The sequence below is a fragment of the Podarcis melisellensis genome (assembly GCF_964234715.1).
Source record: "Podarcis melisellensis genome assembly, chromosome: 11".
Lineage (NCBI taxonomy): Eukaryota > Metazoa > Chordata > Lepidosauria > Squamata > Lacertidae > Podarcis > Podarcis melisellensis.
In genome coordinates this window covers 37,969,869-37,987,643 of record NC_138543.1, presented here as the reverse complement: position 1 = coordinate 37,987,643, position 17,775 = coordinate 37,969,869, and the positions used below count along the sequence as shown (strand labels likewise).

Genomic DNA, 17,775 nt, shown 5'->3' with positions numbered 1-17,775 from the left:
GACTCCTATTTCCTGATCATAGAATCACTATTGGCTTACTGTACCATTCATGTTTTATGCCATATTAGTAATCACAGAAGCTGCTTCCTTTAATGACGGGTTAGTACTCATATAGCACTATTCTCCATACTGTATACTGCTAACCAGAAACTGTGCTATATGATGTTTACTTGCTGGTTAATAAATACATTAATAAGTGCACTACTCATGACTGAGTAAAGATTTAACCAACTAAAAGAAAGCCTTCCTGATCAATTTAGCTTTGGACTTCTTGTGTTGTATTTTTACTGCAACAAGTGCTGCAGAGTATTCATTTAAATACAGTTCTCGTTAATGACCCACAAGCCACTTTTTCATGTGTACTATTGATTTGCTGCAATAGCAGCAAATGTTGCTGCATGATGGAGAAAGACAAATCAGCCTCACAGAATCATTTGATAGCTTTTATCCCAGATCAGATGCATTAGGGTGGGGTAGCCAATGTGGTCCCCCCCCCCCGCTCCATAAGTTATTGGACTAACTCCCAGCAACTCAAACCAGTGGTCAGGGATGATGGAGCTGTAATCCAACATCTGGAGGGCACCACATTCCCTACCCCTGCATTAGAAAAACAAACACTGGTATGTACTTAAAAGCATACCTTCTAATAGGAATGGAGAGCATGGCTTTTACATTTTATCTTATGTAATTCCATTCGTGAGTGATTCCTGTATTACTACACAAACATAGGTCTTGATCCAAAGATGCACCCACAGTTTATATGCACATTTGAGCTGTCCTAAACCACAGGGTGCAATGTACAAGAGGCTTTGACAAAAAAAATTCCTCTGTTTATGCTGATTCTTTTAGGTGTATTTCTATATTATGTGGAGAGGGTTGCAGTTCAGGAATGACAATCCTATATTACTTAATGACGTGTGTCTAATTTGAAATGTTTATAACATTCATAAGAATGCTTTAATTTCCTTACAAGTTCTTGCAGACGTATGAGGGCATTGATGAATGTTACAAAACTTTCAAAACTAACCATAATGTCCCACAGATCAACTCGAATATTTTCAATTGATTGTAAAACATTGAACAATAAGGAAGTAAAACTAGTTACTTATCCAATATGATGTTCAGATAAAACAGTTGTAATGCTTAGGGGGAATGAAATCTCTCTGAATTTCCAAAAAAACACTTTAATGTAAGGTGAAATATTTATAAATAACAGGCTTTTTCAATAAAAATATACAGATTTTAACTGGGCATCATTATACTCCTAATCAGGACTGAACTACATCCCTAGGTTTGGTCCTCAGTCACTGCTGGAAGAGTCTGAGCTATCAGAAGATGAAGAATCTTTCTCCTTTTTTCTCTTCTTTTTCCCCTTTTTGTGATGTTTTCTTTTCTTGGATTTACTCTTTTTCTCCTTCTTTTCCTTTTTGTGGGATTTCTGCTTTTTCGATTTAGGCTCATCCTCTTCTGTGGCACTTGAGGAACAAGACCTTTAAACACAAGAACATTGTGTTATACACCAATGCCCTATAGTGAAATATTGGAATCTGAGAGATCTTTAACTAAAAAGAATTAACTTGGTTAAATACACCAAAGAGGGACTTTTCTCCTAAGCTCTATTGTTCTAAACACCGGAGGACCCTGAACACTAGGGCTGGGCAATATTGGGTTCTCAACATTACAGCCAAACATCACAGTTTGGCAATAAACCGTGATGTTGAAAGAAGCTGCGTTGGCCCCAGCCTGCGAGATGCCAGGGGAAACTGCCGCAGCTCTCATTGTGGGAGCTGAGGTGCTTTCACTCCAGTGCCTCATGGGCTATGGCCAATACAGCTGGCCCCAGCCTGCTGCTCAGATGGGGGGTAAAAAGGCTCCTGCACCCAGCTGAGCAAGCCCCAATGTCCCTGCTGGCTAGATGGACATTGGGGCACCTTTGTGAGCCTCCCTTCGCAGGAGCAGGGGGTGGGCAAGCTACCTCGCCCCCCATTCCCAGAAGACAGACCAGGCAGCGGTAGCCAAGCACAAAGAGCCTGTCAGGCTCCGTGCTTTTGATCTCTTTCCTTGTGCGGTGGTTGTTCACCCTAGGAGGAAAGACGCAGCCACCCTCCCAACAAAGTCCACAAGGTGCCTTGCGGAGCGGGGCTGCCTGAGGCTGCTGGTGAGTGCTGGGCCTGGCAAAAGCATCAGAGAACTCCTGCACCATCTGGCTGCCTTGGACCAGGAGGGTGAGCTCCGTCTTTCCTCTGAAAAGATGCAGCCAGGCAGTAGCCAAGCTAAGCTGTCTCCACCCAGAGCCCACACCTGGCTGCCGGCTTGCCCAAGCTGGAGGTGAAGTGGGGGCTCCTTTAAACTTCTCCATTGAGGGACGTGCAGCAGAGGGCAATGGCAGTTGCATTCAGTTCATTCATTTCATGGCAGTATATAGCTGGTGAAACTGCACTGCTCCCGAGTCCCTCTGCCTCCATCTCGCGACTGCAGCTTGTTTTTTCCTGGAGACAGTGGGACTCAGGAATGGCAGCAGTTTCACCAGCTGAGTGAAGCTGTCTTTGCAGTCTGCCTCTCATACTGATCCTAGGCAATATATTGATATGTCTGTGCTGTCTGTGAGAGGAAACCTGTGGGAAAACCTTGGGAGAGCATAAAAGGTTTTTTCCGGAGATGCTCCTCCAATGACCAGTGAAAACCAGTGAGAAAAGGGGCCGTCTGCACTGCATGAAGCAAGGTTTCAATGAGCAAAGGAATGGAAGGTGCCTCTTCTGATGGATCTGCCTGGCAAAGCATTCCACAACCATCAGCCATTAGAAGCAGGTCCAGCGTCACCATCCCAGCTGATCTCTGGAACATCCGAATGGCTTGGGACATTGACACAATAAACCCAAGTGCTCTCTCGCACTTTGCAGAACCTGTTTGACTCCCTGGTATACTTAAGGCGAGGAAAGAAACTGGAAGGCAGCTCAAACATGAGTAGAGGAAAACTCCAGTAGAATGCAATTGAACACTGATAAGGCTCATCATCATACCTAACTAGTGGCAGTGAAGGCAGCAAAGGTCTACTTTGCTGCCTTGATTGCATCCTCACTCCACCCAATACATGCTTTTACTTGTAGAGATTTGTGCAGGATTTAGTAGCAACAGCAATTCATCTTTGAAAAGAAATTAAATTTCTGTTTCTATTGTAAAAAAACTTTTTTAACATACAAAATCTTGGATTAGAAAAAAGCCCAAATGGTTTTCCATCCATCTTTAAATGGTGTCGTTACACGCAGAGATTCAGATTTGAAGGCAATCTGAGCACAATAGGTTTCAAGCTTCTCCCCGTTATGCAGAGACAAAGCTTTCAAAATTATACCTTTTCCTTGCTTTCTTTAATTTTGATTTTTCTTTGCCTTTCTTTTTGGTCTTTTTCTTTTCTTCTTCCGCAGAAGTTCCTGTGAGTTAACAAAGTAAGATGTTACCCCTCAAAAAAAAAAAGAGATAATACATTACTTTAATTGTTATAACCCTTTAAGATTTAAGAACACGAGAACAGTCTGCTGGATCAGGCCAATGGCCCATCTAGTCCAGCAGCCTGTTCTCACAGTGGTCAGCCAAATGCCTGTAGGAAACTGACAAACAAGAATCAAGCACAAAGCACTCTCCCAGACAAAGCTTTCAGGATAATTAAAACTAACAAATCCATGTACAATCAGGAATGGGTGATAAAACAGTAAGTAATCTTAAAACGCAATAAATGGCGGTTGCAAATTAAGCAGTGAGATTGACAATTACTAAAACCTTGAGTTAAATAACTCTAACCTGAAGTCACAGTGCAAATAAGGTTGTCACTAGGAGAATCTTACAGGCAAGGGCTTTCCATAAACGGGGCACCACTACAAATAAGGCCCTGTCTTGCATCACCAAGGATGGAGCTCTAAGGGGAGCCTTCCCAGAAGATCTCAAAACGTTATTTACACCTAGAACTGGGCAGCTTTTAGTTCTGCATGACTGCAAAATTTTAAAAGGATCATTCTTTTGCTTGGTTGCTATTCTAGTAACACATAAGCAACCAGATACTTAGGTAGGGTGGAAGACTGTTCTAAGAAATGGAAGACAGGAGATATAGATATATTACACAAGAATACAATGTTTTAAAAAAAGCACCTTACCCTTTTTTTCTGGAATGGCTTGCAGCTTTCCCAGCTCCTCCTCTTCGCTGTCCTCACTGCTTGTGCTGCTGACATCTAAAACTATGTCTCTTTTAGGATCCACCCGAAGAAAGTTTCGGCATTCAAATGTCAGGTGACCAGCTGCATATAATTAAGCAATGGGGGGGGGGGAGGAAAAGCCAACAAAATAATTAGCAAGAGGTTGCTGGGATTGTATTACACTCTTCCTGCCACTATGTGTAACCAACATTTTATTCTTAAAAAGCAATGCGAATGATAATGTTGTTCCAGTGACTTTTGTCAGAAACATAGCCTGGCTAAGGTCCCAACCCATCAGCATTCTAGGCTGGGGGGACATATTGCTTGGTCAGCCATATTTTACTAGGATTCTTGCCGTGCTATGCAATGTCTGTTTGCACCATTTACTGATCCAGGTTCTCAGTTTTCATTTAAAAGAAAAGGCAAGGGTTGTATCCAACAGAATGACCTCTGCAGGCTTAATGGAACTCTCCCCACACTTGCTGGTACCACCCAATTTTTCCAATACAAATGTAAGTGCCATTATACCAATATTGGTGGGATGAAGGGTGGTTCTGTGGCTGAAAGTGCATGGGTTGTATAAATCCTGCATTGTAGCCCAATGCCGTTATACCCATATTGCTGAGAATCGTGTAGCAGTAGCTCACTGTTATTATCCAACCTACTGGCATGTTGGATTTTGGGTGTTTATGCAGGGGTTTGGAAAATATATCTGGGATGTGTGTGAAGTTGACTGTTGCAGCTGTGCCTGGGGGAGGAATGATTAATGCCTTAATGGGGTCAGGAGAAGAGAAATGGGGGCTTTTGTGGGTGGGTGGATTTTAATTGCAAAAACTCCCAAAAGGAAAGAGCTAATCACTCCTCCTTCCTTAGTGCTGCTTCTGCAAAACTATGCAGCTCTGTGCCGCATTTCCACAAACAAACCTAAAACAACTGTGTAGTTTGAGAGTTAAAATTATTAACAAAAACTGTGTTTTAAAATACTACAGTAGAAGTCTGGTCAGCAGTGAACAAAATGCTTTGCATGCTTAAAGTATTTTCCCCTATCTTGCATTAGCACTATCAAATCCCCCAGTCTATGGATTTTCTCCCACCCTGTGTGGGCTTTCAACTGTCACGAAATGTGACTCGTAAGCAGTGAAGTGTGTATGCATGCAATGCATGTTATAATGTGCACATAAAGATAGCATTCCACCACTCGGTTCTAAAAATTTCATGAGGAAAGCCTCTGGGCATAGTCATCTTTGTGGTGTTATGTATGCATGTGCATGAATTCATCTTTTTGGGCATAGCCCCCTCAGGTGAACTTACAATGTAAAACAAAACCAAAAACCAAACCCATAATACATCCAGCGGTAACAAATCATTTAAGAGCATAGGCCGGTTGTAGTTCCAGGCAGGATCTCACTATTACTGACAAATACTTGCAATGCTTGGTAAGAGATTTCTGAGGAAAAATGGGTTTCTTTCATGAAATGGATCTTTTCATAAGACAGCTTTTCTGACAGGCAGGCTGATGATAGGTAACACTGGTTGAATAAGAGTTGTTTAACAAAAAGGTTCACAAGTCCAGCTGTAAGCACACAAAAACCGTGGAAAAAATATCACTCTAATATGAATCTGAGACATTTTAACAGCCTCTGCCCTCTCCTATTTTGATATTACTTTCAGCAATTTGTGTAACAATTCACTCTCTGTGTGTGTTCCTTTCTTCTGTTCACAGTTCTTAGGATCCGAATCAGTGTCTTTTTCTGTAGATTAAATATGCTCCTACTCAATTACTATACACTGATAATGGCATTGCCTGAGTACAACAAACTAGTGATGTTTGTGGTAAATATTAGGAAATAATTATATCTTCATTTTTATAGATACTTACGATAGCCACATTTCTTGCACCCTGCTCTGATGTTATCTTTATTTCCACCTGGAAAGGCAAAATATATTTCATATTAGTTTGAGATAGATAAATGTGGAATATAAAGGGTAACAATTGATCTGCCATACACATCAGTATTGACAACGTTCTCATATACAGAATATCAATAATTGTATCAGCCACATTGGTTGTTTAGTCGTTTAGTCGTGTCCGACTCTTTATGACCCCATGGACCAGAGCACGCCAGCCACATACTATTACCAAAATATATGTTACACTGCATAACTTAGAATAACTTACTCTTACAGCCAGAGAAGTTCCCAAAGTGTGATAAAGGCATTATGATAACTGACATGCCTTTTGCATCAATCCCTGCCATTTCAGTTTTGCAAGGCTGGATGCTTGGCCAAATTAAGATGCCATTTCCCCCTTATGAAGGAGAAGAGTTTGGATTTGATATCCCGCTTTATCACTACCCTAAGGAGTCCCAAAGCGGCTAACAATCTCCTTTCCCTTCCTCCCTCACAACAAACACTCTGTGAGGTGATTCAGGCTGAGAGACTTCAGAGAAGTGTGAAGAGCCCAAGGTCACCCAGCAGCTGCATGTGGAGGAGCGGGGAAGCGAACCCGGTTCACCAGATTACGAATCCACTGCTCTTAACCACTACACCACAGTGACTCTCTTACAAGCTATCAGTGCTACCTTCAGTGGGCCAAATATCATGTTTACATACATCATTTCCCGGCATAGATGGACTAATGGCAGCCATATATGAGGCTGGTGAACCTGGTGAGTTCTGCTTGACCAAGAACTGCCATAAGATTCAAGGAAACCTGAGTTAAAGTTAACAGCTAGGCCTCTGTCTACCCCAGCCTGAAATTGCTGTTCCTTAGGTTGCAAAGGCTATATTAGCATACATTCAACAAGCTTCTTTATGCATGTAGATCAGTGTTTCCCAACCTTGGGCCTCCAGATGTTTTTGGCCTACAACTCCCATCATCCCTAGCTAGCAAGACCAGTGGTCAGGGATGATGGGAATTGTAGTTCAAAAACAGCTGGAGGCCCAAGGTTGGGAAACACTGATGTAGATGAAGATTATTCTAATTGGGGGGGGGGAATTGCTTGGAATATATCAGGATTTCATATTCCTTTTTGTTTTCACTTTTAAAGATTAGTAATATTGTAGAGGTTAACCAGAGGGCAGCAGCTCAAAATAATCTAATGGTGAACATAAGCTAATTAACATACAAACTAAGCAACACTCTAGTTTGCATGAAAAAGCTCCGCTGAATGAATACATTTCCATAGAAACTGCAGGGGCCAAAATAAAATTAACAGAATTGTACTGATGGTGGTAGGTACATAAATAGCCCACTACTTAAAAGATAATTCAATTCAAAACTCTCCCCATGTTTATATCTAATAAGCTGATTAAGGTTTTGCAGATCATTTTGAATAACCATTGCAACAGCAAAACAAAACATCTACTGGGATATTTATTTATTTTATTTTTAAAAATCTAATTACTGTACAAACTAGATTCAGAGGTTTAGCAACTCCACTCAGCTTATCCATACTATTCAATTATTACTGCATGAAACAGAAAAGGTATATTTAAAAGTAAACTTTCACCTTCAAAATATGATTAATTTTTATACAGTAAATGGATTTCTACCTGGGATAAAAATGGATCAATTGTCCATTATCTCTAATTATCCTATTGTATCACTTGCAGGAAAAAACAGAAGATCTTATTCTCTTGGAAGGAGAAAGCATTGCATAGGATTCGTACTGTAAGCTGCTTCGTTGAGGTTTTTCCCCAAAGCAGGCTACGAATCCTGCAAATAACTAAATAAATACAGATAATACAGGGGTAGCCTATAGCAACCTCCAGGTGTTACTGAACTCTAGCTTGCATCATCCCTGGTCACTGGCTATGCTGATCAGAGTTGGAGTTGAACAACATCTAGAGGCTCCATGTTGGTCCCTTGTGAGATAATATTTATAGTGGTTGTTGAACTGATTTAGATCAACTTAAGCCAAACTGTAGGATATTAATATGAACTTCTAACTTGGGACAACAGTTTGTTACATCATACTCCACGCTGAAAGAAGATTGCTTTGTTGTTATATTATACACTTTTGCTTAGTTTAGTATGTGCAACATTTCTGAAGGAAAGAAACTAAAACAGTGGAAATGTCAAAACAAATGTACTATCAAATCCTGGCATAAATATGGGTCTTTCTCATCATTCACAACTGTCATGCCCATAAGAATTTCTAAGGAATAAGAGAAACAGAACTTTTCAAACTTGGTATGTAATTCTGGCAGAGGGACCATTCAGCTTTACTTGATATATCCCACAAAGTTTTGACATAACAATTATTTGTATTGTATTTTTACACAGCATTGTAACATGAACTGTATTTTGGGTTTATAAACTTGGTTTTTCTTCTCCTCCATTTTGTTGTTTGTATATTTTTGGTGGGGAGATATCAATAAAAAGTCTAAACCAAGTATGAGGAACCTGTGGACCTCCAGATGTTGTTTGACTACAACTCCCATCATCCCTGAAGGCACTAGTTCTTACTTCTGGTAAAAAAAAAAAAAAGATTTTCCATCTCAACTATAAATTCTAGGAAAGGGGAATAAATGTTCTTCCTTTCCTAAAGGAAGTTCTATAATCAAATATGTTTTTTTTATTATTATTTTTATATAAATTTTTATTAAGGTTTTTCAATACAAATGCATATTTAATAAAACAACATTGGTTATTTAACATCTTTTCATTGCTACTTTGGACTCCCTCACGTCTCCCGCTCCCACTTACATCGTTGTGAAATTGTTTCCAAGCAAATTATCATTTTGTTCGCAGTCTTAGGTTCAATCATTAAAATACAGTCTCTTCCTTTCTCTTAAAAGAAATGTGTATCTTCCTTGTTTCCCTTATATTTAAACTCAAATCTAGCTTAGTGGTAGACGATTATTTCTACTCTGGCATCCTTGTTAACATTCAACCAAATTACAGTACTTTTGTAAGTAAATCTTGAATTTCTTCCAGTCTTCTTCAGCCCTCTCTTCTCCCAGGTCTCGGAGAAAAATATGTTTTTTTAAATCTATATTTCACATAGCTTTTGGAAAGCATTATTGATTTCAGAATCTGCACAAGTTTATAAGCAGCAAGAATTTCCCCTTTTTAAAACCTTGCACAGTTCTAAAATCCATTATTTCAATGTTTATTCAAGTACTCCACCCACTTAATAAGAAGAAACTAATTATATTATGCTTTGATAATATGCTATTATCAAAATCATCATTATATTGTTATGGTGCCTTTTTGGTAAACAGTGCCACCACGGGGAGAAACATGCAACCCATTAGCACTTCCGACAAGAAGTGGATTGACATGCTGTCCACACTTGGATTCTGGACAATAGTGGTACAAATTTGATGCAACAGCTGCAGACCTGCTTATTTAAAACTGGGTCTGCCCAACGATGGAAGAATGGCAGATGAAGATGTTGGACTTTTTGGAGCTAGCCGACCTGACTGGAAGAATCTGCGACCAGAAAGAAGAGGAATATCAAGAAGATTGGAAGAAATTGAAGGATTATTTGAGTAAATATTGTAATATAAATAATTAGAAGTCACCTGAAAGCACCAAATAGGCCTAGGATTAAAATAGGATTTAATTGTAAGTTGGATTTAGAACAGTAAGAAAAGAGAATAAGATAGTTAATTGCTGGAAATAATTTTAGTTTAAGAATGATATTGGAGAGCTGATACAATGAAATTCAGAAGGGAGGGATCTGAGGAAGTCAATTAGCAATGTAAGAGAGATTGGGTTTTCAAGAGATATGTGTTTAAGATTTCTTTTTTGTTTTTGTTTTTTAGTAATGTGTGTGTTTTTCTTTTTTCTATATTGTATTTGTTATAATTGTGGAAAATTTAATTTAATTTAAAAAATTGAAAAATAAAACTGGGTCTTCCCCCATCACATATAAATATGAAGCCCAATGTTTAAAGTAAAAAGGCATGTGAGTAGTTCTAAAAACTTCACAAAAGACTAGGGCCCTGCAGGACTTGACATCTTTCTGCAGGGCCTGCAAGACAGAGCTGTTCCACCAGCCCTTTGGCCAGGGCACAGCCTGACTCCTTCCTTTGGCAATCTTCACAGAACTCTAGCCCAATGGTTGCCATCAATTTGATTTGAATTAATTTTATAATGAAATATTTTAGAATGTTGTATTATTTTATTGTTGTTAGCCGCCCTGAGCCCGGCTTCGGATGGGGAGGGCAGGATATAAATTTTAAAAAATTATTATTATTATTATTATTATTATTATTATTATTATTATTATTATTATTCTCTGTCCACAGGTGCCTTCCCACCAGCCTCTTCCTTGATGTCACTCCCCAACCCCTCCTGATTGGACCCTAAAGCCAGGGGGGGGGGCAGAGACAAGAACCCATGGGTCAATAATAGCAGACATATTCCAACAACCACTAACCCAAGCATGACCCCTCTTGCTAACTTTCTTATCTACATGCACCTGAATGCTCAAAGTAAATAAATGCAAGTGGTACTAATATTTATTCTTCCTTGTCTAAGTCAGGGGAGTGCCAAATAATGATTTCTCAGTTATGTGTGGGTCAAATAAAGGGGAAAAAATATTTGCAGAAGTTTGCCTCAAAGGGCTTCAGCAAAAACTTTTGCTTTTTCCTCATATAAATTCCTAGAAAGTTACTAGGACTGAATGTATTTGCTGACAGCTCAAAAAACATTTGAAGGCAGTTTCTTTTGCATGTGTGTTCTTAAAATCAACTCTCAACTAATCCAAGGTGTCACCTGTCCCCTCTCCTGTTGACCAGGTGCTGGAAACCGCAGCAGGGCTAAGGGCTCTTGAGCTCAGGTCCCGCTTGCGGCTTTCGCATAGGCACCTGGCAGGCCACTGTGAGAACAGGATGCTGGCCACTTTCCTGATCCAGCAGGACACAGGACATTTGATGTTTCCTGGACACAGTAGCATCAGAGAAGTTCAGCTAGACTAGAAGCAGGCATTTGCCTCTTTCCTCTCATATGGCACAACTTTACATGGCCAGAGTGGTCCAGCAGGAGGGGCCTGCTGTATACAGCAATAGGAAGCTGCCTTATCCCAAGTCAGTTTATTTCTCCATCTTGCCTGGTATTGTGTACTCTGGCAAAGGCCCTCCTGAGTCTCCATATTACAACTGTAGGAATCCACCCCTCCCAACTCTAATGAAATTATTATCTTTTAAGTAATATTTTCTCTCCCCCTTTATTAAAAATAAATCACAAATTCAGTAGAAAAGGGCAAGCATGCAGGAACAGGGAAGCAGTGGGAGAGACATTTTACAATTTATCATGATATGAATACTGTCACCTAAGGTTTTTTTACAATAACAGCAGCAGAACACTGCTCGTACCTCTTTTAACACTTGGAGATCAGATTAGATTTTTGGTGAACAACGGGCACTGTGAAAATTACACATTAAAAAACAAACAAATATCACAACCGCAAGAAGTATACAGACACCGTAATCCAATTCCTATTATTATTTCTTTTAGCTAAGCCCGGTAAATTTACACAACTGAAACCTTCCATCTGAAGTTCTTGCGTGTGTGAAGAATGCAAAGCAAAACAAGACTGTTCAGTTTAAGAAAGTTCCCCATTTTAGAGCAAGAGTCCCGCCCCTTAACAGCACAACTCTTACAAACTCCACTGAGTTCGGCAGGATTTCATCCCCAAACTGCAATCCCGACGACTTACTTCAGAGCAAATCCCACTGAATTCAGTAGGGTCTACTTCTGAGTAGGCATGCACAGCACTGCAGATACTCCCCGGGACTCCCTTCAACTCGAGAGCACGTTGGGCTCTTCCCCTCGTCCTCGGTTTGAGTGGCAGGAGATGCAGCACCGGTGACTTTTCACACTGCCACGATCCTGCGCGTGGCCCTTCCGCCCCCCACCCCGTTTGAACCGCTCACCTGGCAACGCCATGCAGCCCCCGACCGAGACGCCACGATGCCCCGCTCTTGGCCGGACGAGGTAGCAATGGCAGCGCTTCCCCGCCGGAAAACTTTGACCCGAGCACGAGCGGCGCGTACCATCAGGCAGAGAAGAGGGGTGGAGGAAGGAGAAAGAAGGGCGGTATTGCCAGGGAGACAAGTGAAGGAACTGCAGATAGGGAATCCATTTCTGATTCCCGGAGGAAAAGCTTTAAGGCTGACAGGCGAAGCGCTTCGCTGATCCCCGGACGAAGGTGTCCCAGGCCACGCAACCAGCACAGAAACCCTGCAGTAGTGCGATAGTCCCCTTCCTATGAGCCACTCCTAGCCAAAGGAGGCGGGCTGCCTAGTTGATTGGCAGCGCTTCTGGCCCTTGTCAAGCGGAATGAAAGTAGCCCAGTAGCTAAAGAAGAAGAAAAAAACACGTAAAGGACTTTTCTTTAATCCCATGCATACTGTAAAAGTTTTTCCATCTCCACCGTTCTAGGGCGGATAGAAACAGTTGCGGCTCCGTTACCGGGCCGGAAGACTTTGTACCGGACACAGCGGGTTGTACCAGTATCCCATATCTGCGGGGGGATGCCCCTCCCCTGCTTTGAGAGGAAACAGCACAGTTCCATTCGTGGAGCGGATGCTTTAGCCCAGAGGCTCTTGAAATAGGTTTGTGTGGGCGGGGGGATTTTTGTTTGGCCTTCGAGGGTGCGGATGGGAAGCTTGGCTTCTTTTCAGCGCTGTTTTCCCCCCTCGGGTAGAAGTGGTAGTTCCCGGTTTCCAACATGGCGGGAGCTTCGCCCTGGATTCCCGTTTAACGGAGTTCCGTGCGTCCGCCTTCTCCCGGGTCCGGGGACCGCCGCGCAGTGAGCCCGCTGCGCCCAAGCCCACACCATGAGTAACATCTACATCCAGGAACCGCCGACGAATGGCAAGGTTAGGGAGGGGGCAACACGAGCAATCATTCTCTCATACTGAAATGTTGGTAAATTATAACTACTTGGATGCAACCTGTGAGGATAAATTTAATGTAATCTATGATATTTTTGTTTATCTATGTGGTCCAGATTGTCCTCAGTGCACACATTTCCAAGTGTTCCAGATTAAGGAGAGTTTACTTCTCTGAGAAATGGGAGAAGTCAAAATGGAAATTATTGGAAAAGTGAAAGTGGGCTTTGTTCTGTTCTTGGTAGGCTCAGAGGACTCAGACACTACCCTCCTTTTTTAATGTTGTTTATCAAGGAATCCTGGCTTGTCTAGAACATTAATAGAGCTGAAAGTGAAGAGATTCTCTGTCTCCAACCTCTGACCAAAATGTAGCTTTGGGAATTAGGGACTGCCTGGGGTTGCCACTCCAAATACCAGGCCAGGTCAGCCCCAAAGCTGAGTAGCTGCTGTCCTTGGAAAGGGTCTTCTGATGAAGATGCTATACAGATGGCACCACACTCTCCCTAAAACTCGCAAAATGTATAAAGGCAGGTCGCCAACATGCTGGAGATGTAAAAAGGATATAAGGTCATATTTCCATATGTGGTGGAACTGTGTAGTTATCCGGGAATTTTGGAATAACATCTATAGTGAACTTAAAAAAACTATTTAAATTTACATTTTAAAAAAGACCAGAGATCTTCCTATTAGGAATACTATCAATAGAATTAAATATATATATATAAGATCATTGTTTATTACGCAATCACGGCAGCAAGAATAATAGTGGCAAGAAACTGGAAAAATGAAACCTTACCAACGATAATAGTGTGGCAAACTCTTATGATAGAATACCTGCAACTAGCAAAACTGACGGGAAGAGTCAGAGGAGTGTCAAACCAGAAAGTATATGGAGAATGGAAAATATTTAGAGAATATCGAAAATCGTCCTGTACAAACTAATATACTTTCAGAACTAGATTGATGCTTGTAAACAAAAAGTGTGTTAGATATCATATCAGATTATATATTTATTTAAAAAATGAAATAACATAAACCTATGCAAGAAAATATAGACAATAGAAGCAGTATAATGAGAATGATTGGAAGTTTAACATTTTAACTTGTTATTTAATTGTAATATATTGTATTTTCTTTATTCTTTTTTCTATTTTTATTGCTTTTACTTTGTATGATTTGTCATCTATGTATTTATGTCTATGTGCGAAATCAACAAAGATTAATATTAAAAAAAGGAAAGGGTCTTTTGGTGGTGAAGGTAGCCTCAAGATGGGAGATAATCAGTGACTGGCTGCTGATGTTGTAGCAGGTGGAGAAAATGAAAGGATCAGGTGCACTTTTAGTATGAGGGACTGTTGATTAGTGGAAGAAATTGAGCAATGGTGGGCAGCTGTCCTTTGGAATAGTTCTGGCATTATCCATTGCACCTGCATACACTGCTCAGCAAACTTGACATGGATTTATATAGTTTATAAAGAAAACGGAGCAGCATGTGTGTGCTTAGACCTAGTAGTGTGGAGTTTGGGAGGGGGTTACTTTGAATTGGAAAACCTTTTTCTAGATAATGTTGCATGAAATGTTCTGTCCCCTTAATCAACAGGGATCTAGTTTAGCATGTTACACTTATATTTGGTAAACAGATTTTTTAAAAGCATGCCTTGTTGATCTGCTATATCAATATCTCTTTTTTTCTCTAAGCCATAATAATTTGAACTGAAATATTTGATATGGTGTAGGAAAATAAATAAAGAACACTTACAGTTCAGTCTTGTGTATGGCTACACAGCACCTCCTTCCGAGTAGACATGCACAGGATTACACTGTTAATAGAATGTTCAATGCTATCGTCAAACAAATTTGAAGACTTCCTGGATTTTTTTTAAAGTATATGAGACTGTTTTACAGTTTGTCAACACAATTGAAAACTTAAAACTTAATAGGCTAATTCTAGCATGCTAAATAACCTGTGCATTTATGTTTACTATATATGCATGGATGCTTGCCAGAGACAGTTGATTAGTGTTGCATCTTACACACCCATTATATTACCACTTCGTTTTTTTAAATGCTGGAATAGGGTTGGTTGAAGGGAGGGCAAGGGTGGGAGAGCTCCAAGTTGCTAGTGACGGCATTTGTATGTGTGCTGTCATCTGTGTGATTTCAGTTTCACCAACCCAGAGCTTGCCTGACCGCACCTCTCCCCATTCCTGTGAATACAGTGCCACCCCTACCGTAAGGGCACTGTTGCCACTACTTGTAATAGAATCCTTTACCTGTACACGAAACTTACTCATTTTCTTGTTTTTAAGGCAGTACTCTGAGGCAAGATGTATTTCTAGTTGCAGCCAGGAAAGTAGTTAAGCTTGCAGAATGCAAACCATACTTTCTAGGAGTACATACTGTATATATTTGTAAAATACATATTCTCTTCTACAGGTTTTATTGAAAACGACAGCTGGAGATATTGATATTGAGCTATGGTCAAAGGAAGCCCCCAAAGCGTGTCGGAACTTTATTCAGCTTTGCATGGAAGGTAATGATTAAGACAGAAAATACCTAATTATGTTGTGCATGCAATTTAAGGCACCAAACATCTACGGGAATGCCTAGTCCTTAAAGTGGTGTGTGTGTGTGTGTGGACCATTAAATAACCTATTTATAGTCTGTTGCAGTTTTCCACTATTTATCATGATGGGAACTAGTCTAGCGCCTCCCTTGGCTTGCAAGTTTCTCCTATGGTGTGACCATGAGAAGGACTTTAATTAACGACAGTGTGCCGGATCATCTGAACCCAACAGTCTTCTGTTAACTGTGGTTTGTTTAATGCTGATAGTTTCAACAACGCATTGTTAATGTAAACCACAGTTTAGTTTTGAGTGTAGCAGGACACTGTGGTTAATTGAAATCAGAAGCAAAAACTTCCAATCTCTTTGTGGCTTGCTGGAAGAGGCGATGTGAATGTTGAGCATGCAGAGTGGAGGTTGACAGGCTGGGCTCATTCCTTGCACAATAAACCATGGTTTATCGTGATGCCCAAATGCAGCCACTGTCATATTGATTGGTAGCCAAGAGTCAAAGTTAGAAAAACAGACAAAAACAGTATTTTAAGATACGAAAACAGTATTTTAAGATAACAGCAGGCATCTGCAGTGTCACTCCCCAGAGTTGAGTGTCTCTGCCTCATGAGGCTGGCCGCATTTGCTCCTCTCCTCCAAACTGCATTACAAGTAAAATGAAAATCCATCTTTCATCTCTAAGCACTCTGCAACTTGAAACACCACTTAATAGAAGTGGACCCATTTCTCTTGCATGGAGGAGGTTTGGATAAACAATGGGAGAAACACTTAATGTTTCTTTGATCTCCAAAATTACATGCAAGTGAAAGACGACCTCAACGTCCCCTTAACTCACCTGATAAGCTCAGGGGGTTTAGAGAGGATTCATTTTAGTTTTAAGGAGGATCAGAGAACCCCGGGAATCACCTCAGTTGTTTCTTATCCAAACTTCCATGCAACTAAAGCAAGACTCTGCCTCTCTCTCAAGTCCTCTGAGATTAGCAGAGGGCTTGGGGTTTCCCTCACTTGGGATGCAGTTTGCAAAAGGGGTAAAGCAGCAGTCAAGTCGCCTGCACTTTCCTTCCTTCTCTCCTTTCTGCTGCAGTATGAACTAACCTCAGCCTCTTCCCAAAGTCCTGTGTGCATGTGCTAGAGAAACTGGGGAGAGTTGGTAGTGAGGACTAAGAGAGGCTGGCTAGTAACCAAGCCAATACAGTAGTACCTCGGTTTACGAACAGTCCTGTTAATGAACTATTCAGTTTACGAACTCTGCAAAACCGGAAGTAATGTTCTGGTTTGTGAACTTTACCTCAGTCTATGAACAGAAGCTGAGTGGTGGAAGGGCACCAGTGGTGGGAGGACTCATTAGGGAAAGCGCACCTCGGTATAAAAACAGATTTGGTTTAAGAACAGACTTCCGGAACGGATTAAGTTCATAAACCAAGGTACCACTGTATTTGTGGACAACAGAATTTATTAACAGTATTAAAGATAATCCTTTTAAATTTCGTAACTGAACTAAGTGGTTTTGGTAGTTTGGGTTTTAGCTTCTTCAGAATTAGCATATGCAGCTGATTTTAAGAGGAGAGATATTTTGAAGGAATAAAATTTTGGCAAGAAACCAAAATGCTGTTTATAATGAAAGGTATACAGTCCATGCTAGCTACTCTAATGCCGTTTTTCTTTTCAGGTTATTACAACAACACAATATTTCACAGGGTTGTACCTGAGTTTATAGTGCAAGGAGGAGATCCAACTGGTACTGGGTCAGGAGGAGAATCTATCTATGGGGCCCCTTTTAAGGTAAACCTCTGTTTTCAATGGGTTTTATTGTCCACTTATTCCACTGCTGTTGAACTTTGGTTAAAATGGATTAAGATTTAATAAATCTCCCAGCTACAGTTAGCTGCCCACCCCATGCACACATAGCTTGCAGTTGAAGAAGAAGAAGAAGAGTTTGGATTTGATATCCCGCCTTTCACTCCCCTTCAGGAGTCTCAAAGCGGCTAACAATCTCCTTTCCCTTCCTCCCCCACAACAAACACTCTGTGAGGTGAGTGGGGCTGAGAGACTTCACAGAAGTGTGACTGGCCCAAGGTCACCCAGCAGCTGCATGTGGAGGAGCGGAGACGCGAACCCGGTTCCCCAGATTACATGACTACCACTCTTAACCACTACACCACACT

The 17,775-nt window shown here is 40.9% G+C and overlaps 2 protein-coding genes across 2 annotated transcripts in view; one reads left to right on the top strand and one right to left on the bottom strand.

The window, feature by feature from the left end:
• Window positions 1-1,183: 1,183 nt before the first annotated feature.
• SREK1IP1 (SREK1 interacting protein 1) lies at window positions 1,184-12,582 on the bottom strand. The gene is made up of 5 exons (XM_081930301.1): window positions 12,075-12,582; window positions 6,064-6,111; window positions 4,146-4,286; window positions 3,350-3,428; window positions 1,184-1,490 (listed from the first exon to the last, which is right to left on the bottom strand). The coding sequence occupies exons 1-5, from the start codon at window positions 12,085-12,087 to the stop codon at window positions 1,301-1,303; spliced, it is 471 nt and encodes a 156-aa protein (XP_081786427.1). The 5' UTR covers window positions 12,088-12,582; the 3' UTR covers window positions 1,184-1,300.
• A 261-nt stretch (window positions 12,583-12,843) lies between these two features.
• The window catches only part of CWC27 (CWC27 spliceosome associated cyclophilin), a 112,854-nt gene continuing 107,922 nt past the window's right edge, over window positions 12,844-17,775 (top strand). The window contains exons 1-3 of the mRNA XM_081930298.1: window positions 12,844-13,022; window positions 15,471-15,567; window positions 17,280-17,392. Of these exons, the coding sequence (XP_081786424.1) occupies window positions 12,981-13,022; window positions 15,471-15,567; window positions 17,280-17,392 (252 nt within the window). The 5' untranslated portion in view covers window positions 12,844-12,980. The remainder of the gene's footprint in view (window positions 13,023-15,470; window positions 15,568-17,279; window positions 17,393-17,775) is intronic.

Bases quoted from the DNA above. Each gene is read 5' to 3' on its own strand.
- SREK1IP1 (XM_081930301.1), bottom strand. The intron at 4,287-6,063 runs GTAAGTATCTAT...AATTATATGCAG, and splicing joins GTGCAAGAAATGTGGCTATC to CTGGTCACCTGACATTTGAA. The intron at 3,429-4,145 runs GTAAGGTGCTTT...GTTAACTCACAG, and splicing joins AGCCATTCCAGAAAAAAAGG to GAACTTCTGCGGAAGAAGAA.